The sequence below is a fragment of the Melospiza melodia genome, chromosome 3 (assembly GCF_035770615.1).
Source record: "Melospiza melodia melodia isolate bMelMel2 chromosome 3, bMelMel2.pri, whole genome shotgun sequence".
In the NCBI taxonomy this organism is placed as follows: Eukaryota; Metazoa; Chordata; class Aves; order Passeriformes; family Passerellidae; genus Melospiza; species Melospiza melodia.
Genome location: NC_086196.1, coordinates 47,903,228 through 47,926,554, shown reverse-complemented (window position 1 = coordinate 47,926,554; position 23,327 = coordinate 47,903,228). Strand labels below are relative to the sequence as shown.

Sequence of the window (23,327 nt, the reverse complement as noted above, 5' to 3'; positions counted from 1 at the left end):
TGTATGTGAAATTAATAACAGAAATGTATTTTTTTTATTGCCATTGCATTAATTTGCAAACTCAATCTTTTTGCAGTTTTATTGCTGGAGAAGATGGAGCATGATGACATTTGTAATAAAACTCTGAAGATTACAGACTTTGGTCTGGCTAGAGAGTGGCACAGAACAACCAAAATGAGTGCAGCAGGAACTTATGCATGGATGGCTCCAGAAGTTATCAAGTCCTCCATGTTTTCTAAAGGAAGTGATATTTGGAGGTAAGAAGTTTTTCTGCTGAAGACTATGTTCAATGGAACGGTGTTGAGGGTTTTGACAGAATTTTTTTCTGATGGTTTGCTAGGTTAGTGCCTCAACATATGGCTAGTATAGCTCTTCTAATAAACAAACACATTTTAAAGTATCTATTTCAGTTGTTATACCTTTTATTATCCATTATTTACAAACAGGGGGCAGAAGAGGGAAAACAAAGAATTTTTTTTTTTTAAAGCAAGTTCTTAAAATATTTGTTAGTTAATATACCCAAGTGTTTCTCTGGAGTCTTAATATAAATAACTGTATGCTCTTGATACATTATTGTATGATTGATCTCATTTTGTAGGTTTATTTTAGATTAGATGTGAAAACTCTCAATCTGCTTAAAAATGGGACCAACCAATTATTGCCTTATATGACTGATTAATCAGGTTCAAACCAGAACTTTGCCAAGTGTTAATTTGAATTAATGCTGGTTTTAGGAATCTGGAATGTGGTTGTGTGTAAAAGTTAATACTAGGTTGAAGCTTCTATGTTTACAGAGATTTTGCTTCCAGTAGCTGGATTAAGGAAAGTATATTCAGCACAAATTTGTTTTAACTTGCTCTCTAATTTTAAAGGTGGGAAATGCCCTGTGTTAAATTTGTGAATTTCTCATTTAAGATGTTATTGTGGATAATATAAATAATATGGCTCTCACTAGTGATTCTGTTTTTGAGTGGTGTAGTGTGGGGTACATGTAGTGTAGAAAGGTAATTTAAGCTTTAATTTAGTTCTGGTTTGTGAGTGCAGAAAAGCAGTGATTGCACAATAGGCTCTAAAAGCTGCTGTGCCCCACCTTGAAAAATCTGCATTTCCTTTCTTTTTGCTATCTTTGCTCTGAAGGGTCCAAGATAGCTGTTTGGGGAAGGAAAGGAGGACTTTAATCTGTTTGCTCCTGCTGCTTTATGCATGTTCTGGATTGTATGATTCTTTAATAGGGTCCTGTTTTGCTTAAATGCATGATATTATACAGCATGAAGTAATACTTTTGGTATTCTTGTGATGATTCTGTATCTGCACTGCTGTTTTGTGACACTCATTTGTCTTGTCTCTAAACCAATTCTGTTTGCATTAGTCTCAGTTGATGCCCAGTTGGGAAACATCTTTGGCCTCATTCTTTTTTTGGTTTTTTCCATTCTTTCTTACTTTTTTTCTTTTTTTTTTCTTTTGCGGGATGGAGGTTGGGTGTAGGCGTTTCCCTAATCAGCTGTATTCCATGCTTAATTACAGGTCCTGTCCAGTCTTGTTGCTGTGATTTTAGGTATCTGAGGGGGTATGCTTTGGTGCAATTATTTTATATTCTGCTGCAACATTAGTTTACATTTTTGGAACCTACAGTATTTCTCTTCTTCGCCTTCTCTTCTGCACGCCTCTCTTGTAAAAATGTAAGTATTTAGTTCAATGATGGAAGTCTAACAGGAGAGGTTTTTAAGTAGAAAGGCTGTGTTTTGCAGTATAGTTTAGACCTTCTTAGCTTCTAAACATTTTCTGCTCACTGCACCTTGATCTGTTCTGTTGCTTATCTTTACTCTTTCTTTAAAAGAAAAGCAAATAAAGAATATCATGGTTACAGGAGTGGTTTTTGTTTTAAAAAGCCTTCAGGTTACCAATTTAAGTATATGGGTCTCTTTAAGACAGGAACACAAAATGTTTTAGCAAATTTCTAAATCTCAGTTACAGATACTGAGTGCTGAGGCTCTGAATGAAATCTGCAGACCTCCTATTAGGAAAAAAGAGAGCAATTGAGGCTGTTCAAGTTGAGGCAACTTACACTTCCAGTTAGTCTTCCAGAATCTGCCAGTGCTTGGAAATGTTGTGGGAGTATTTTCATGCAGAGCCTTCCAGGCTGTATGTTCTCAGGTGTCATCCTAGATAGCAGAACTAGTGCTTTCCAGGCCCTGCACGTGTACCCTTTTGCTTTCCAGACCAGAGCTTCAGCTACTCTATTTATTTTACTCTGGCACATGCTTCCAAATTCCCAAACAAGAATTCTGCTCTTCCAACCCTACCCTTCCATGAATCATCACACATTTCTGAGTGGTGTGTCAGTATTGGTTTTGTGTGGAGCCTGAAAGTGCAAATATGCCCACGGATTTCCAAGTGCTGATGGTGTGCTTCAGCAATGGTGTTTAGAGTAATGTGTGTCCTGGTAGCACAAGCCCTTGGCAAAGCCAGGAAGCACCTACTGTAAAGCACTATTAGCAGTTGCTTTTGCCTGGAACATTTGTATAAATGTGAAGTGATTAATGTAGCAGTGCTTAGTGCTTAGTAACCTCTGCTCTAGAGGATGGATTGTAGAGTAAAATAAACTTTGAGAACCTTACCTTTAGATTTTCAGCTCCTAAAGTGTGTAAAATCAGTAAGTTTTCACTGAAGTGAGATATAGTAAGGCTTAAATAACATTTGATTGAAGGAACAATTATTTTAATAATGAAAATACTTAACATAGTTTTGGAGGTGTATTCATTTCTGTGGTTTGAAAATATGTATTTCAATTACACGGTTGTGGCTTTGCCTTTTGCTGATTATGGAGAGGGACATGGCTTTTGCTCTTTAAAAAACAGCTGTTTCTTAGAAGCTCAGGCTGTATGTGTAAGACAATTGTATGTGAGCTGGTGAAATTTAATACACTAAGTAGCTACTTGTGTAGCTGACAGACTTAAAAAGTAGTTGTTTTCCTAGATAATGGCAGATTAGTACCTCCCTAGTAGTAGTTAAAAGCTACTATGCTGAAGTAGTTAAAAACTCCAGTGTATCAAGACCGTAATGTCTTTAGGCTTCCTCCTTGCAATTTTTCCCCCATAATGCTGGCTCTTGGTACTTGACTGCTTTCATTAAAAGGCTGTTAATGTGTTGGTCTGTTTAAAACTTTGCAACCACCTTCTTGGCACTGTTGAGAGCTCTTTAAAGTTAAAGGCTTGAATTGTAAATACAACTAAAGCTAATAGTGTGACAACTTTTTTATAACTTCTTTTTAGTTAATGTTTTGCTTATCTTCAGAGTTCATGCTAAAATATCTATGGAATAGTCTGAACAAGGAAATTAATTTAGAACAGTCTGTACTTGCTGAGAGATTTTTTTTAATGCTTTCTCCAAAGACACAGATGAGCTGTAGTTCAACAAAATTACTCCATCAGGCATAAAATGTGTATGTACCACAGGAAGTGTTGTATTCATTATGGTCAGAATACTACTGTTTTAAAGCAAATTGGAATTCAATATTTTAGCTTTCTTTGAGTATACAAGCAAATGCAGAAATTAGACTAGAAAAATCAAGAACAAATTGTTCAGAGGCCTACGAATTTTTAAATTCCTTTTCTTCTGGCTGCAGGTGCAGACTGTTTTCTTCAGCTTTTGATGAAGTGTTAGCCCTATAAATTTGTTAGTTTTTAAGATTTTACGAGATGCAAAAGTTCTCAGACAAACAGACCATAGATAACAAAGGACTGCTGATATTTGTGCTGCTATTGTGTAGTTTGCTGTTTTATTATTTATTAAAGTGATGTTGTAAGGTGTTGTATAATAGACTGACTAACTTCTCATTAAGCAGACAGTGATAGAAAACCTTGACTGGTGTGTGTTCTTCTCTGTTTCATCTGACACCTCCCCTTGAGGTGTCATTTCTGAGTGCATAGCCCTCACTGCCTTAGTGCAAAATGCTTTTGTTCTCATGTTGGAGAGTTCAGTCTAGTCCTGCAAAACTTGCAGGTGGTTTGTTTGCGCACTTGGAGAGAAAGGCAAGAGCAATAGTTTGTATTCTGTTTTTTCCTTTGCCTGCTCACTTTACTATTCAAAAGCAGCAATAGGTTGTCTTGTTCTACTGGTAGTGGTTCCCTGGCAGGAAGAGAAGTGGAGGGGGCATGGGGGGTGAAGAAAGGAACAAAAACCAAATCCAGTCATAAAGTCCACTTTGGGCTAACATGCTGAAAGGAGTAATTCCCACTTCCACAAAAATGACTGAAAGCTGTCATTTCAGTGGTGGTAGAATAGGAGCTCCAGAGCCACAGCAACCAGGGTGCTGTCCCTGCCCTTTGTAGGGGCTTGAATAATTTGAATAAGCCAAGCACTGGGCATACAAACCCAAAGAAGGTAAAAGCAACACCCAGCTCTTCTTTGAATGGAAAGCATTGCAGAAGTTCTAATGGTTGTTGTCGCTGTAATAGGAATTCCCGTGATTCTTGATTTCTGTACCTGACACTGAGAAAAGATCTCTTCATGCCACCACCTTTTGCTGAAAACAATGTTGTTTTGCTTGGATTTTGTGGGTGGAATTTTTTCTAGTATGGAGAAATTCCATGTGTGTGCATGAAATAATTTCTCAGTCTTGTTGTATCTTCAGTGGGACGTGACAAGTTCACTGGCCTTCATATATACATAATGGGATTAGAAATTCAAACTTCCAGATAAAGATGGGAGTTTTCTATAATTTTTACTACCACTTTTTAAAAAAGAAAAAAATATGGCCCTCTAGGTAAATTACTGTGAAATATTTGGAAGGGGGAATGGCCTGAATGCTCTGCTGAGGATTTCTTTTTATTGTTTTTTGGTTTTTTTTTGTGGGGAGAAGGTTGCTTGTGTTCCTGTCGTTCAGACTTCCTATTGTAAGTCAGATTTATGTGAAACTAGCATTTCTACAGAAGTGGCTTCAGGCTTCTATTTTGAATAAGAGTGTGAGCCAGTCTTAAAGTTGCACCCAATTTGCTTAATCACTATAACTGGAAAGGTGCACAATGACAAAAGTAGAGCTGACTTAAAGGCATTCACCTTTGACTGGGAAATCCTCATGAATTTGAGTACCTGGTTGGACAGATACTTGTTTGTGTTTTCATGTGTTCTTGTTGTTTCTTTCTCAGAAAATAACTGTTTAAAAAATTACCTTTTGTAGCTATGGAGTGTTGCTGTGGGAACTGCTTACAGGAGAGGTTCCTTACCGTGGCATTGATGGCCTCGCTGTGGCTTATGGAGTAGCTGTCAATAAGCTCACTTTGCCCATCCCATCCACCTGCCCTGAACCATTTGCAAAACTAATGAAAGGTATCCACATTGTTTCTTCTTATGTTTTTAAATAGTTATGTTTTGGGGGTATAAAATAATCATGGGTTGCCAAATATGTACCTCCTTTGATAGTGTGCTGTGTACCAGGTATTTTGTTTTTCTTTACACAGCAATCTGGTGTCACAGGGAGTTGGTGTGTTTCTGAGGGAGGCATACAGTGTTAATGTTGCATATAAGTTTTTCAATAGCAACAGTATGGTTTGTGCTCTGATTTCACAGATTTTTCTCTACTCTGAAATTGCATTAAATTTCATAAATTATGGGATACTACTATGGATTAATACAAGATAGATTAAAACCCCAAGAGGAACAATTGCAAATACCTGGGTTTTTTTTCATTGTTTCTTCATGACTGTCTAAAACATTTTGGAAAAATTTTAGAGAGAAATAAACATTGCTTGCTAATGGCTGTTTCCTTGTGTTTAGTGAATTTTTCTACCTTTTTATTTATTTTTTCCATTCAATATTGCTAGTTTTGCTAATTCATTTAATTATTGGCATTCATTAGCAATTAAGCTGTTGAATAATTGTTCATTCATTAGCAAATTAGCAAATTGCTAAAAATAGACCAAAAAATTACTATTAATACAAAACCAGTCCTCTGAATACAGGTAGGCGGATGTCACCTCTGTAAATTGAGACAGAACTGGGGATGTCTTGCAGGTAAAGAGAACACATTAGAATTTGAAATGCAGTTGCAAGTAACTTGAAATTCACGTAGCTCTTCAAAAAGTTCTATGTGCTCTTACAAACTGACGGGATTTTGATAAATTCTAGAATGCTGGGAGCAGGACCCTCATATCCGACCATCGTTTGCCTTAATTCTTGAACAGCTTACTGCCATTGAGGGGGCAGTTATGACTGAAATGCCTCAAGAGTCCTTCCACTCTATGCAAGATGACTGGAAATTGGAAATTCAGCAGATATTTAATGAACTGAGGACCAAGGAAAAAGTAAGTTGGTTTTTCCAATTGCATGGAAGTAAAGAAGGGTGGAAGGGTGCATGGAAGGAAAGAAGGGTATGTCTGTATTTATGTTTATGTGATACAGCAGTTTTGAACTTTTGAATTGTTGCTTACCAATGTACTCATGCAAATATACACACAATTGAAAAAAAAAAGATATCCACACCTTTCTCCCCAAAGGAAAGAGGTTGTAGATCTGTAAATGTCACATTCTAGGCTCTTTTTTAAAATGTGTTATTTTTTTCTTGTATCACTTAAATTGGATTTATCCCTTAAGCTAATCTTTATGACTGCAAATGTTCGGCTGCTGTTGAACATTCTCCTCAGCTGTAAGAATGGAAAGCTTTTCATCCTGTTATGTGACTGTACCCCATGACTTCTTTTCCAAAAATGGAATTGTGCTTTTATCTCTCTTCTTGCTGAACAGACTGATCATATGGATGCCTTTCAATGTTGCAGTTTGGGACATATTCTTGCCCAAGATATTAGGAAGGTCAAACTCACACGTGTGAATCAGCAAATCTAGTTTCTTTTGTTTATTACTCAGATTTCTGTCACTGATCTTCTTTCCATACTCTCACATCACAATATGTTTGTACTAAATGAGTACTCATTGTCAATTCTCTTTGTTTTCTCTTCTACTCACTTCAACTTGGTTTTGACCACCCTGAGTTTTATGTTTTCCTTTAGACAACTTGATGAAGGTAACGGGTGGAATAGGCCAGATGTGCTCAAACCCCTGTTAGAAATGATTATGGAAGAATCAAATCCCTTCTTTGCAGGCATTTCTTGCAGTATAATCCCAGTATATATTTGCTGTTATTTTTCATGAAGTGATTGTAGACAAGGAAGATAGTAAATTGAGGTGCAGTGACTCGTGATGAAACTTTATAGAAGATATAGTTGCCAAGTTTGACAAAAGCAAAAACTAAACTCTTGTCTCTCAAGTCACTGTTTGTAGCCTTTGTCCTTCACTTGTTCTCATCAAATGTCACAAATGGCAGTGTGTGGACTTCTAGCTAGTGTTGGGTGTGGCATTATGTTCTGTACTATCAGCATAGTGGTATTAGGATTTACTGATCACCCATAAGATTGCAGTATCATTATTTATTTCCTATGTACCGTTTCTTCTACCCTCCGCATTTCCCTCTTCTTTTTGGTTCACAGAGGTAGGTAAGTATGTGGTGTGCTCTGCTCTGCCTGCAGTAGGCATAGAGAGTGCCAGAGCTGAGTTGTGTGCCTCAGGAGCTGTCAGGTCTCTTCCTTTGCAGTTGAGTTATAGTCCCTCTACAGAGAGTAGAGGCTTCCTTTTTTTACTTGCCGTGGGGTCACCAGCTACTGTGTTCGCTTGCCTCAACCTGCCATAGAACATAACTCTGTTTTTGGCCCCTCCAGCAACTGCTTAACCAACCATTTTCCTCCTTTTACTCTGAGAGCAATTGTAACAGGCCTTCCTGTTCAGGTTTTTGTTTATTCTTTGTTTTTCTGGAGGCATAAGTCTAGAATGAGATTTCCTATCCAAGAAAAATCTGACTAAATTAAGTCTAGAATTAAATAAGTAGGTGAAAAAGCTTTCAAGAAGAGTCAAATTTTGGGTGTAAAAGTAAGTTAAGCTCAGTTAGGTAGGGAAAATAATAAAATGAAATTTACTTTTAACATGCTAAAGTAAGTGCATCTCCAGAGGCATCTACTCTAATGAGGTGCACTTCTCTAAGGTTGAAAACATGTAACTTTGACTTAGACAAGATTTTCATATATATGCAGGGTTTTTAAATTTGTCATAGTATCAATTTTGCTATGAGCTACTAGAGTGAAAGTCATGTCTATAAAGTATTTATATAATAATAATAATAATACTACAAAAATCCTCTGCATGGTCCTATTCCTCCTGTAAAAGAGGAACTTCTGTAGCTAGAGGAATTTCCTCAAGGGCTTTCTGCAAATGAGTGATGGTGACGCCTACTCGAAAAGAAGATCACAATCTCATTTTGACAAATGTTCTTGAGCAACTGAAATACAGAATTCTTTCCAAGCTTCCTTACAATGGGTGTTTTAATTGTAGAGTGATGTGGAAACATTGCCTAACTAATTGCAGTAAGTCTGGTTTTAATTAGTTTATTTGGAAAAGAGTAAATACTTAATCTCTCATTGAGGAAGCACTTTTACTTCCTCTAGACTGACTGTGTACTGAAATGTACTCTGTACATTTCAGTACAGGCCCTCAGTTTCTGCCTGGGTGCTGAGCTTTATTATGGAATGTGGATTTAAGGGCTGTGAAAAGTGGAAAATGAACAGTGTCTCCTAATGTACCTTTATTACTGTACTAATGCAGTAATAAAGATCTTCTCTCTTTAAACTTTTAAGTATCTCTTTTCTAAATCTGAATTAATGTAGTTTCTGTTTCAACCCTTGTTTTAGGTTATCCTGTTTTGAGTGGACAGAGGAGGAGGAAAGTGAGGATTTTCAGGAGTCACTAAATTACTTAATATCTTTTTTAAAAATTTGGTTTCTAGTATTAGGTTGAAACAAGCTCACTCAAAATTAGTATACCATATGAAATTTTTCAGTCATATCACTTAAATTTTAAACCCATGATAAGCAGAGTGTGTGTGCTATAGCTGTAAAAAACCCCAGAAAGTGTCTCAAGAACAGACACTTCTCATTGAACCAGTTTGCTTCAGTGCCAGCCTGTCTTTTGACATCTATAGTCTTTTTGGAAAGAATATTTGAACATTTTCATTTGAAAACACTGAAATAATACAGTTCATGGAGTAATTTTTTGCTTTAATGATATGAAATAAGGAATTCTTCTGGCATACAACTTTGCTGGATACCAATGAGCAGAATTAGACAGTTCTGAAATAAAAACTAAACGAAGACAAAACTAAGCAACACCCCAATTGTAAAATCATTTAGTGTAAAAATTAATTAATTTTAAATAGAAATAAATTTCTTAGATATCCTGAACTTTTAGCATAGTTTTGTTTCAAAGGATAGTTTTCTGAGTTGAATTAAGTGGAATTTACACAATCATGTAAAAAAAAGTCATGAGAAACATATAGAGTATCAGTCACATCTAGTTCTACTTTTCCTATACTTTCAGTACAGTGTTATTAGCAATATAGACTGTAAGTGTTCTAAGTCTGTTTCCTGTGTAATATGCCCCATGCTATGAAGGAAAGTCTGAAATTAGGGAGGTCTTAAGTTTCAGATGTATTTTAACAGACTTTGGAAACTGAAGATCAAGATAATTTTAAGATGCTAGGTTTACAGCTATTTAGCCTTGGCTATTCATTTACCCTGAAAAATTACCTAGCTTCCTTATGAAGGCTTTTCCTTTTGCAAAATTAAAAAATAATAAATGTAGAGCCACTCTTCTTAGAATGGTGGCTTGGGAGTCTGTGTGCTGTAATTCAGTGGTTAGTAGCTGTTTGATGTTACAGATACTTGCTGGATTTAATTAAGAAACAGCTGTCTTATGACTTAGTTTATCCTATTGCACTAATCCCCATTCAGTGTAATACTGATTGCTTTTCTAGATAGAAAAATGCTACTTAATACGTGGCTGAAAAACAGGAAAGGTTAGAGAATTTAAGATAAAGGCAATAATTTGTGTATTCGTCAGGTCATTGGCCCTATGTTAAAGTGTAGGAGCTGTCCAATAGCAGCGCTCATGCTGTGCAAGAGCTTCTCATCATGTGAAATACTTGAAGTGCATTTTCTGCTGGGCTGTTAGCTGATAATCTTTGATTGCATGTGTTGTCTCCATTGCTACTGCTTACCTGATTTAAGTGCAGTGACTCAAGTTAATTGGTTTAAAGGAAATCTGTGTAATGCTTGATTCTGAATACAGAATTTTTGTTTGTTCAGAATGGAGGACTTGCTGAAGATTGGGCATGTTGCATGTATATAGTGTATCATAAAAATAAATCAGGAAATACAACCTATTGTACACTTCATATGTCCTTTAATACTGTCTTCACATTATTGCTAAGTTTTATTTTTGTGAATCTTGTCTTCAGGAGCTTCGATCCCGAGAAGAGGAGTTGACGAGAGCAGCTCTTCAGCAAAAGTCTCAAGAGGAATTACTGAAGCGCCGTGAGCAGCAGTTAGCGGAACGCGAGATAGATGTCCTGGAGCGCGAGCTGAACATCATGATATTCCAGTTAAACCAAGAGAAACCCAATGTCAAGAAGAGGAAGGGCAAGTTTAAAAGAAGCCGGTTAAAACTCAAAGATGGACACAGAATTAGTTTGCCTTCAGGTTTGCAATTTTTTTTTAAGTTCACTGTATAGGTAATGATTAAATACGCAAGCTTCTTTAGTTCCATGGTTCATGTTTTCAGTAGTAGCTCCTATTTTATTTCGTTGTCAGGTTCTTCTACTGTAATGCACAGAAGGGTTTGGTAAGAATTGTATAGCTCCTTTCCCTCAAGGAAAATCTTTCACATACCATGTTCTCATGAAGTCGTCCTCATTTCATCTGGAAGAATGATTCAGCTAGAAGTCCATCCCATTTGGAGGGAAAGGTCACTAGCATGAGAGCCACATGATTTAATACTGGTTCAAAGTTCAGATTTTTGTTATCATTGTTTCTGTACAGACAGGAAGGTGCTTTTTACTACATGCCAGAACTTTCTAACATGATCAAATATTAATGCTGTTTGCCCTAAAATTGCAAATACCGAGCAGAAAAACAGTGCTGAGAGAGGGCTGAGGATGTACAGGTGCAGTAGGTCCAAACTGCACACTTACTGCAGTTGCAAGTACAACACAGCAGTTGCAATCTTCAGTGCCTTATTTCTTGCAAGAAAACACATTAACAGCAGCAGCAGATGATTTCAGAATACAAATATGGTATAATTTGAATGTTAGAGCATTTCATTCCACGTATGAATGCATTAAAATGTCCCAATTACAAAGGAGGCATGTTTGTAGGCAGTGAGGGTCTTTAGTTCTGAGGGGCTGGTTTAGAGGTGCCTTTTTAATGTTACCACCAGATAGCACTTCACAAACTCATGGTCTCACCAATGGTTGGAAAGCCTTCATCCTGGGGTTGGTGGGCTTCCTTTCAGTAGCTTCCAGGTCAAGACTGACAATTTATTACAAATGCATTAAGAACTTGATGTTGTGTTAACACAAGTCTGACCAAATTGTAGCTATCTGGCAGCTGGAAAGACACCAAGAGGGCAGTAATATTTAGAGTACTATTTCAGCACTAGTGAAATATTTTTCCTTACTTTAAAAATAAGAGCAAATAAGATAAAAGCCACCCTACAGCCTCCCAGACAAACATGGTACATTTATGGGTTTTAGTGATATTTTTGCTGGATTGCAAGCTTCAATTGAATATTTGATCCTTTGTTTCCAGTTCTGCTTGTATTTAAATTGAAGCAGTGATAAAATAAATATTTTCATTCAGAATAGCAGTTAGGTCCTTGTTACCAAGAGCATCCAGATGAACTTGTCCTTGAGACAATTGTATTCTATGAATAGTGTACAATATAATTGCATTGATGATGGATATTAGAGTGGCATGTTAAGGTTAATTTCATAAATTTTTTCCTTCTCAATATTTGTTGTTCTTTTTTTACTGCTTTGCTATAAATATTTGTAATTCTGTAGTTTACTGTCATGATTTTCTGTGACTTTTTGTTACGCTTTATGATGTATATGAATTACACGCTGAAAAAATAAGGCAAATCTCATTGGAATGAGTATTGATTAATTTGTGATTAAATACTGATGGGCATTTTTTGCCCCTCTTGTGAGAACCTAAAAGATTGAATAACTTGGACCTACTTGGTGTGGTTCATGTTCTTGCAAGACTCTCACATGAAGGTGTGAAGTGTTGCCTGTTTGACTCAAAATCTAAATTGTTACATTTAGAGTTTTTCAATGTTTTTAATATGTATATCTCTTACCTGTATAAATAAATTACATATAATGAAGTCTAAATCATTATATAACTTTGCTTTAAGAAGTATAGCAGCATGGTCTTCTGAGAAGTGTTTTATTCAGAACATTAAAACTGATTTGTTTTGCTCTCTTACAGATTTCCAGCACAAAATAACAGTGCAGGCATCCCCCAATCTGGATAAGAGGAGGAGTTTAAACAGTAACAGCTCTAGTCCATCAAGTAGCCCCACAATAATTCCTCGTCTTCGAGCTATACAATGTAAGTCTCCACTAATTTGATCAACAGAGAGTGTTCCATATACATACTGAAATGCTGGAGTAGTATCAGATTCCTGGCAGATTTCTGTCTGATTTCCACATCCCTTGATTGGTTCTAACAGTTGCAACTTCTTTGAAAGGAGGGATAATCTTGCTAAAACGCTAAATAATTTTCAGTAATTCAAAATGATTGTGAATGCTTTAAATTGTATCTTTACTTAATTACTTTGGCAATCAATTTGTAAAGTGAGATAAAACAATGACAAATCAAAAATTATGACAAAAGGCAAAGCATTACATTTAGAACCCAAGTAAGATGGAAAACAAAAGATTCAGAGAGTAAAGGGAGTCTTGTAAGATGGAAAGATCAAAGAATGAGCCAATAACCCAACTTTCTTATGTCAAAAAGAGAATCAAGCTTTAAACAGGTATAATCCAGAAGAAATCTTGCTTTAGGTTTTCTGAAGATAGGAAAAAGACACAAAAAAAAAATTGTGGGTACATTTGTAGGTCTACATTATTGTGTATACTGATAACAGAAAGTAAGGTATGTTCATGCTCACATAGTGGAGGTACCAGAAATGTCATCATGTTTTTACAGGGAAGCATATTTGGGAGTGACATATACACAGATAAAACAGTTCCTACAGGATTCACTGATTGGATTTGTACTGTCTGATCTATTGTGCAAAGTAGATTGTCTAAATATCCATATTCAGAGAGGAATGCCTTGAGCTTCTCTCTCTATGAAATCAGTGGAACCTGTTCCAGCTGATTGTTTATGGATGTTGGCTATCTTCTTTGGCAAGCATGGTCACCTGTGAGGGAGATTACTTCAGAATCTGCTTTGAGGAGAAGGGGAAATCAGAATGCATGAGGATTTTTTCCATATGTTCTGTAGCTACTCTGTAAACATTGATTGAATTTTAGACCAGCTTGACACTTTGTTTTAAGTTTGGATAGAAATCAGATCTCTCATCTGCTTTGCAACACCTCTGCCTTACGACATCCCTTAATGTCTAAAGGGGACCAGATGTCTTCTCGGGCACTTCAGTATTTGTTTGAGCTGCAGTGGATACAGTTGGCAACACTGTGGATAAAGGAGAGAGATGGACAAACCCTGTCTTGCTTTTTATAATGAAAATCTGAGATGGAGGGAAAATCAACTGGAGTCTTTTTCTGATATTAGCTGACAGAGTGTTGTCAATAGTTTCCTGTGCTCAAAATGTGGAGAGTTTTTCTGGTTGTTGGTTGGCTGGCTTTGGTTTTTGCCAAAAGGTAAAGAAAGTTTATATAAAATTATGACATTTTACTAAGAAAAGCCTATCTCATTTTATCTTTGATTCTTCTTGCTCTGTGAGGACATGCTTGGAAATGAAGCAAATGTCAGGTATTGGCATGGTTCTGAAAACCTGAGTTTTCTGTGTTTGTTTTCTTAATTGCATAGCCTTGTGTAAGCTATTGCAGTGCCACTCCTTGCATGTGTGCTAAGTACCACTGAGGGGTTTTTTTTCTTTTTTATTTGAGCAGGCATTTGTATTCATAGGGCTTGAACGCGCAGGACAACGTAAAGGCTCTCATTCAAAAGAAGTACCTGTATGCTTCTGGGTTTGGATCCTTAGGTTTTTATCTAAAAGCTTATCAGATATCTCAGGAGGATCTAGCTGAAAAAATTTAGCTTCCACACCCATCTGCACCTGTGCAAAATAAATTCCCTTTCCCACAATCATGTTTTATCTTGATTTAACTTCAAAGTGTCTTTGTTTCAAGATGACTTGCTCAAATACAGGTGATTTGAACAGGCATATGTAAGAACTGGTTACTTGACTGCTGTGCTTTGTCTTGAGCAAGTCTAGCTTTCAAATCTAAACATTGGGTTAAAAGAAGAATCCAGTTAATTTCTTATTAAAACAAATTCTGCTGATTTTGAAAGGTATTTTGGAGGGAGAAGGAAAACCACTAAGGTACATATTCCATAGGAACATGGTTGAAAGTGAGAATGTAAGGTAGGCAAGTGTAGTGCCACTCTACAGTGTGAGCTTTGCTGGCAAGGTGCATGGTGAGGAAGGAGCAGAATCTGTACAGTGAAGTAACAGCAGAACCATGGGCATGTAAATGCCCCCTCATTTATCATGCTGTTGTAACTGGCCATGTTGTTTTTCTCCTAGGTCTCTCCATCATATCTGTTAGCATGCCATCATGATTCCAAGCTAATGCTTCAGTTAGTCAGGGGCATGTGAAAATCTACCCTCCCAGGTGGGGACCTAGAAAGAGGATCCTTTAAACCCTACCATGAAAACCCATCATTGGAAGATGCTTAATGCCTTTATAGATCCAGGCTTTATGATCCAAAGATAAAAATATGAGGGAAACAGTTCTGTTGCTGAAATCAATTTGACTAAGATCTCTACTACATTCTCTTAATTTTTCCTCAGTGATTCCAAAAACAGATACACACACAGCTAATGGCCGAAGAAACAGTGTATATGTGTACCAGCAAGATGTAGATATCACAAGTGAATATGAACTTCCCTGTGGGGTTATGAAAAAAGGCAAGATTTTGTTATTTTCCAAGGTGCTGGTTACGTTTAATTTATCAGCTGAGACAGTGACAGACTAAGCATTTAATGGAGGTTAGACACTTTAAAGTATAATTTGTTTTGGTGTAGGGAGAAAGAAAATGTTAATCATAGTCACAACTGGAATATTTGTTTCTTTTGATACCAGTTGTCCACAGAATATATTTTATTCATTGAACTTAAGTGCTCAGTCTAATTCACTTGTCTGAATTACCTAAATATAAGGTTCTCAGTTAAGGGAAGCATGGAAAATGTGATTGCTTTGCTGCTTTATCTTTGATCTGGGTCTCTCATAAGCTCATATATTACTTTTCTTTCTTGCTCCTCTTTTTGGATCAGTGAAGTTTGTGTGGTGCTTTTAGTAACAAAAAAAAAAAATCACTTTTTTTTTCTACTTCTGTGTTACTGTGTCAAAATGGTTTTGCAGTGCAGAAGATACTTTGTTCTGTCAAAATATTTTGGGTTTAGAGATAGTATTTATGTGTGTGGGTTTTGTGTTTTTAAATCCAATCTCCAGTAACTTCAGATGAAAGCAACAGAACTTGGGGAAGGAGCACAACATATCACCAAGAAGAGTTTGAAGATGTGAAGAGAAATTTTAAAAAGAAAGGTTGTACATGGGGACCAAGTTCAGTTCAAACAAAGGATCGTGCAGATTGTAAGGACAAGTATGTCTACTACATTTTGGTATTTTGATAATACTAAAGCCTTCTTGGTGGCATAGGTAGTGAGTGGAAAAAAGTTCTGCTGTGTCTAGTTACAGCAAGAATTCTTGCCTTTTATATAATTCAGAAATTACATTACTGATGAGTAGCTCCCCCACATAACCTTGAGAATAAAGCACCTACTTATGTTAAAGTTTTATTGATTCTTGTCTATTACCCTTTATCTCTGTTTTTTTGAGATTTTGAACATACTGGGATGCTGAGCTACCAGTGCATACCAGACATTCATGGCCTGTCTTTTTTGCCCTTCCTCACATTATTTTGAGGAATTGCAAGCATGGCCCCCACTGGGTACTTCCAGCATGATTAAGTAAGACTGACTGATTTGGCATATGTGAGGCACAGTTCACACCAGCAACATCCTTTGTGCTGACAAGCAGAGGGTGAAAAGGTTATGAAAATCAGCTGGACAGCTTTACTAACAGATTATGTTTTACAATGGCTCAAAACCAGAGATAATAAGAATACTTTTCTTTATTTCTCTAGTATAGTGCCATTATTTATAGTTCCATTCTTTATTTTTCTTGGTAGGGATATCCAGTCAGTTACCCGTGTCAGGAGTTGGTTCCAGATGGTCAGTTGGAACTGGCTTTATATTATTTTTGTTTGTTTAAAAGTTACTATAGTTTATTAAACTTCCAATATTCACATCATTTCTTTGAGACAATGAAACTATTGTTTCACACAGGTTTTCACAAATCCCTGTTGTTCAATAGGTAAAAAAGTCCCATTTTTCATTTGCTTTCTTTTTAGAAATGAATTTTTTATCATTGAAAGAATGCCTGACATTAGGACGTGTTTACATTTATAATCATATGATTCAGTGCTACTCCGTCTTCTTTTTACCATTGGAAAGGTTTTCCAGTTATGTACTGCAGGTTTATAATTTGAATAGAAAGTAATTTTCTCACAAAGTTTATGTGAGCATGGTATCTGTAATCTCAAAGTGACTATTGTTATTGCAGAGTAAGACCCCTTTCAGATGGCAGCAACCCTTGGTCAACTGTTTTAATGAAAAATCAGAAGGGTGTGCCCTTAGCTTCACTATTTGTGGACCAAGGTAAGAGCTGTTTTTGAAAAAGTGAAAGTAGCCATATAATACTATTAAGATCACATTCAATGTTATAAATTGTATTGTTTGAATTCCTTAAAGGATTATGCAGAATATTTCAGGAAAAAATCATGCTGCCAACCATTTTCCTCTGCAAAGAAACCCTGTATTTACATCAATAGCAACTAAGAAATACACATAGTCTGTGAACAGAACCATACAGAGATTTTTTCCATGTTTTTGAGTTGCAGGCTACTCTGTATATGAGGTCTGCAGTCACCACTTTTTTGTTTCTTTTGAAAAGAACCTAAATCAGTAATTGTCTTGACATTTAAATAATCATTGATGACATTGTTGTTGCAAAAATGCATCATTTTTTAAAAACCTATAAGCCCTGATATATTCCCACATATTAGTTCCCTGGTTTTTTAAATGAGATCTGTTACCTAAATTTTCAAGACAGAAATGTAGATTTTAAATCTTAAAGTGTTTTAAACAACATGATGCTACTTACAGGTAAAATCACAAGGAAAAATATACTTGATCCCTTTAGGATCAGGAGCATAATAGCTGCATGTTGCTTTTTATGACCATTGCTATAATGGGCCATGATGAAAAATATTCATAATAATTTTAACGTTTGCACACCCTTTTTCCATACTATGGATTCTCTTATCTGAGAAAATTAAGTTACCAGTATCAGCAAAAAAGCCTGTGATATAACTTGGTGTCCATACCAGTAGCTGGATTCATGCCATCTGCAAGAGGAAATAGTAAGCTGCTTGGACACTGCTGGAAAAAGGCACTTTAGTCTTCATGTATAGTGGTAGGGGTATAAATCAAGGCTTCACAAATAGTAATTTTATAGATTTATTAGCTTACCACTGTAACCCTGCACACAAAGTTACCATACTTGAATTTCAAATACTTCTGTGTTTATTCTCTAGCATTCAGTTGTTTATAGTAGAATAACACATGCGAGTCAAATGACACCTCCTTTTTATATGTCATTAGGTGTAAGATGTCAAATTTACTTTTTACTCCAGACCGCCATCACCTAATGAATTAATTGGAAAAATTTCTAATAACTGACTGGATTTTAAAACTCAGCTGAGTTGAAATAATTGTACAGAATATGTTCCATATCTTATCTGCCAGTTTGTGTATAGTAAATTACTTCTCTGTAATCCATACACCCAAATATTTTCTGTGTTGTTTAAAAAGCATTATCAAAGTGTTGCAAACACCAAGAGGTACAGGCGTAGGATGTGTTTTTGAAACTCAAAAGGTGAGTCTGAGCTTCTGACAACATCTAAATGGATTGTAGAGTATCCTTCAAAGTTAATATTGTGCATTTTAAAGGAAATAATGATGTACATATGCAGGCACACAATAGCTAAACAGTTGAATTGCAGTCTTAAAGAATACTGTGGTGTTTTCCAGGTTCCTGTACTGATAAGAAACTTACCCCTGAAGGTTTGGACAGTAAAAGACCAAAGCCAATTAAGTTGCCCAATCAGGCATATATTAATCTACCTCTTTGGAAAGATGATCAGGGAGAGAACACAGTAGAACACGAGAGCTTTGAAGAAGGAACCTCAGCTAGTTCTACCAACAGTACTCCTCAAATGACACCTACCAACAGTCTGAGCAGGACACTGCACAAAAAGAAGACTGATTCAGTGCTGTATGGGTGCGCTGTCCTCCTTGCATCCGTTGCTCTGGGCTTAGATATCAGAGAGCTGAACAAATCACAGGGTCCAGATGAACTCTTGCCTAAAGATGAGAGGAAGAAGCGTGATGGAATATTTCAGCGTGCTTCAAAATTCCGCAGGAGTGCCAGCCCTACGCGACTGCAGTACAAGAAAGAGGAAACAAGTGTTCCATCCCTAAATCCAGCCTCAGATACTGTGAATCTTCTCTCTATGCCCTCCATTTCTACGAAATGCCTGCTTCAACCTGATAGTGAAGATGCTTTTGTAAGCACTGTGCTTGGTGATTGTGGTCAATGTAGTTCCATGGACAACTTTTCATCCGAAACTTCTGAAAGTAAGAGAGAACAAAGGATACAGCTGGCTCCTAACACAGTTTCAACACAATTGAAAAATCAGCCTTTTAGTCTTGGTCTGAAACAAGAGTCTCAAATTGCGCCAAAAGATTCCTCCACAAAGTTAAGTATGTTTGGTCACAGACGAACCTTATCAGATGGGAGCCATTTTCAGACCACAGGTAGGTAATTAAGAACTTTCAAGAATCTTTAAGTTGAGCTGATGATGAAAATTTAAGCATAAAATAATATCTTTAAATCTGGTTTACATTGAAATGGATCAGCTCATGATCAATGAGTTTTTGAAAGGAAGTTTTACATTTCAATACTGATATTCTGGAGTAGCTTAAATGTTATTCTTCATGATAATATATCAATAAATAAAGAATATCAATATTGAAGAATATCAATAAATGAATAAAAGAATATCGATAAATGATATTCTTCATGATATTCTGTGCATGTGTATTTTTTTTCAGAATAACTGGAGAAGTTCATGAGACTTTATTCCAGTATGAATATTCATCCAGTTATTGGGGATTTAGTGCTTTTTGTCTACATCTCTTTTGTAGCAATAAAAAATAAATTTGATTGCCGGTTGCAGTGAGTCTAGATGCAAACACATTACTTGAGCACCACTGGTCTTGTCTTAGGAGATTCTCTACAAAGTAGAAACCTCACTAGCGGAAGAAAAGCCACTAGTGTTTATGGCAACCCAGTTTTACAAATGGCAAGGAATTCAAGAAGTCACGTTGTTTAAATGTGCATTTCTTTGTTTGGGCTTTCTTTCCCCTAGCTAATGGAGTTGCTTCAACCAATGATGTCTCCAGACTCCCTGTCCTGTCAGTTCCTGGAACTCTGCCCTCCCCGTCTTTTCAACAAAGAAGCAATCACTGTGGTGTTTCAAATGAAAAGCAAAGTGCTGTCAGTACTATCTCAAGGCCTAGACCTTCTTCTCTAAGAAGTAAAATCGATGCATGGCAGATTATTCCACGTATTATTAAACCAAACTCTAAAGACTCTGAATGTTCAGAGGGCAATGTACATCCAGATGTTAACTTCTTGCCAAATACTGAGGAAAGAACTAACTGCCACATGCCCTCATTACTTGATATTGATGTGGAAGGTCAAAACAGAGACTGCACTGTGCCTTTATGCAGAATGAAGAGCAAAACTTGTCGACCATCTATATATGAACTGGAGAGAGAGTTTCTGTCCTGAGTGCCTTTCATTTTAAAAATGTTTTCTTCATAAAGGGGAACAAATGAAATGAAAAATTAAATTCTTGTCTGTCTAACACTTTGTGCTGCTGTTTTCTGATGTACTGTGACAAATAGTACCAAAATTATTAAAATGGGCAGCTAATTAAGTGTAGTAGGTGCCTTTTTCAAATGTTGTTAGGAATCCAAGCTAGTAACTCTAAAAGCACAATGCTGCAAAATCATGTTTTAGGTGAACTTCATAAGTATATTTTCAATGATTAAAATAAAATGCCCATCTCCCTCTGCCGTGTCACGGAAGTTTTCTTTAGGTTTGAGAGGTTTTGCTAGAAATTTAACTTTCACACATTAAAAGAACGAATGACACACAGAGCAAGGTTGTGTTCTGTCAAGAAGAGTTTCACCTAAGAAGTGGTGGTCTGCAGCTTGCCTCTGTGGCTTGTATGTACAGGGAGAGGGACAAGGGGTTTGAGTTTATAGGTATTGGAGGTTCTGTTCACTCCTCATTAAGGAAGTGGTTGCTTGCAGGCATTTGATACTGAAATTGGTTAAGAACCAGGAGCTGAATTTGCAGTTTTTACCCTTGGTTTTTGTGAGAACTTTCTTAGTTTCTCCAGAAAGTTACACTGCTTGTATAAACATTTCAGTTTCAGCCACCATATCGATTTGAGAGGGTAAACTTCAATATTGCTATTGGAGTAAAGATATTTGACATACTTTGTAATGTGAAACAACATTCCTTGTAGGTAAGGATACACTGGAACGTAAATATTTGTACTCTTAACCTTTTGAAGACTACAGTGTTTGCACTGAAAGCAATATTCTTGAGTTTGAATTTTTTGTTTGTGGTGAAGGGGTTTGTCCCCCTTGTTGTTTTTTAAACTGCTGCACCTTGTATTGAAGAAAGTTGGTGGGTTTTAAGGATAATTGGTTTTAAGTGAGCCAATGGTGCATTTTATTGCACTTAATTTTAAAACTCCTATATTTTAATATGAAATTTTTCAGTATAATCTCTGTAGCTTTTCTTCCTAAGGTACTACTGAGTGCCTGCTTACTGGAATCAAAGGACAGAAACAGATGTGCTTGACTGGTTTTCAATGATAGAAAGTTTCCAGAAAATTGCCAGTAGTTAATTGTGGGGGGAGGAACATTTAGCTTTGATAACACTGGTAGTTTAATTTTTTACAGTATCACTTAATGAATGATTAAATAAAACCAAATATGCGGTATACTTTCTCTGAGGAAAGCATTTTTTAGAATTAAAGGAACATCCCTCATTTTCCAGTATTTGAAGTCTTAATTTTTACAGCTCATTTGACATTTAAATAGTTTTCATAAATAAAATTAGATAATGTTAGACTGAGTATACTGTGTTCCCATCTGAATGCTGTTTGTTAAGATTTGTGTTTAAATCTTTTCTTCTCCTTTACTCTGGGTTCTGGGAGTTTAGATAGAAGACACAGTTGCTTAAAGTTTCAAATCCAAGGGATTAAAAAAGAAAGTTTCTGTTCTAAGACTGTATGCACTGCAGTGTCCACCTTGAAGATGACATACAATTATACAAAGAAAATCATGAAGGCATTATCACATGGAGCAGAACCCAGAAAATGTAATTTCCCACCTCTCAAAATGAAAACAGAAAATAATTTCCTTAAAGTGTTAGTTTACCAGAAGTAATAAAGGCAGAACCACTAGTTGTCTGTAAATCTAAATGTTTGCAAAGCAGATTGTTACTGCATTTTCTTCAAACCTGTTTTGTCACTGTATTCCTAGTTTTCTGTCAACATGATTCAAGTCACATACTGTTCTGTCTTCTGTTTCAACTTTAATTTCATCAGAACACCTTAATAGATTGTCTATTCCAGTTTTAATACAAAATGTTTTTGTAAAATAAATTCAATAATCAAATAGTAACTATAGATTAACAGCACGTTTACCTTCAAGGCTTAATTAGAATTTTTGAGCATTATGTATATTTCAACTCTTCCTTGATCAATTATTCCTGTGTGTAATACTGAGAGAAAAGGAGCTGATTGTATTACATGTTTCTGAAGAAAGTATCTCTATTTGGCTTTCTACAGGAAAATCTCAGGTGCTGAAGTATTTTGACTTGTAAACTTCTGTTAAGTTCTGTATTTTTAAGGTTTATATAATTTCAAGTGTTGAATTTTGCACCCTGTGTTTTTTAATCAATAGTATCAGCATAAAGAGCTCTTTGACCTATATTGTTTTCATTTATTATTGACTCATCTCTCTTGTAATCAAACAGATTTCTATTCCTGTTCAATGAACAATTTCCCGTAAGATTGGGACATGTGATATGGCCAGCCCAGTGCATTCTAAGTAATTTAGGAATTTGTATTCCATCTCTTATTCTTAGACAGTTTAGGCAAGCCATCTCAAACATTTCTCTGATGCGATGCAGTTTTTTTAAGCTATCGTCTGTAGTGCTTTATAATTGTCTTTATAGTTTAAAATTATAGGGCAGTCTTCAGTGTAATTAAAAAGAAAAAACAATTCTTTCAATCATGGTTTCAGTCTGTAATTCACGTGTCACTAGAGAAATTTTCTGTAAAGGTACAGAAATCTGGTATGCATTAAGTGACCTGTCTTGGTAAAAGGATATTTATTTCAATGTAGGTTGATAGCCTGACCAAATAATAATTTATGTTGATTGTTTTAGCATAAAACTGAAGGTGCTTACACTACAAAGATTGAGATAAACACTTGATATACTGTTTTACAAAACCTGATGATTTAAATGTTTTTATTTAAAAAATAAATGTTTTGTAGCTACTGTATTGCAAAGTGACCTGAATTTTGTTGAAAAATACATTTTAATGTTTTTTTAACATGTACAGACTTCTCTGGTGAGTAACCAGGAGCTATAGACTATGGCCAGCCTGTTCTTGGAAGATTGTAAGGTAATTGTTACTCTTAAGATTAAGAATCCAGTACAGTAACATGAGCATTCCTGTAATATCTTGCACTTGATGTGGGCAGAAACATTTAGCATAAGTTTGTATTTTCCTTTGATGTGACCATAATATTCTTTTGATGCTTTTTACAATGTTGGCTGAGTGTCTTAGAGGAGATAAAGTAATGGATATAAATAAACTCAGCATCAAGAATACAGGTAAGTAATAACATCCTTCTGTTGTGGGGTTTTTGTTGGGAGAGGCCATTAGTTCTTTGGGGGGTTTGGTACTTTGAGG

General features: G+C 36.0%; 1 protein-coding gene across 1 annotated transcript in view; it reads left to right on the top strand.

Annotated features, from left to right (window-relative positions):
• Positions 1 to 22,913, top strand: part of MAP3K21 (mitogen-activated protein kinase kinase kinase 21) — a 40,171-nt gene extending 17,258 nt beyond the window's left edge. The window contains exons 2-11 of the mRNA XM_063151626.1: positions 77 to 257; positions 5,180 to 5,328; positions 6,127 to 6,302; positions 10,337 to 10,577; positions 12,369 to 12,491; positions 14,926 to 15,042; positions 15,587 to 15,737; positions 16,760 to 16,854; positions 18,289 to 19,074; positions 19,689 to 22,913. Coding sequence (XP_063007696.1) covers positions 77 to 257; positions 5,180 to 5,328; positions 6,127 to 6,302; positions 10,337 to 10,577; positions 12,369 to 12,491; positions 14,926 to 15,042; positions 15,587 to 15,737; positions 16,760 to 16,854; positions 18,289 to 19,074; positions 19,689 to 20,113 — 2,444 coding nt within the window. The 3' untranslated portion in view covers positions 20,114 to 22,913. The remainder of the gene's footprint in view (positions 1 to 76; positions 258 to 5,179; positions 5,329 to 6,126; positions 6,303 to 10,336; positions 10,578 to 12,368; positions 12,492 to 14,925; positions 15,043 to 15,586; positions 15,738 to 16,759; positions 16,855 to 18,288; positions 19,075 to 19,688) is intronic.
• The last annotated feature ends 414 nt before the right edge of the window (positions 22,914 to 23,327 follow it).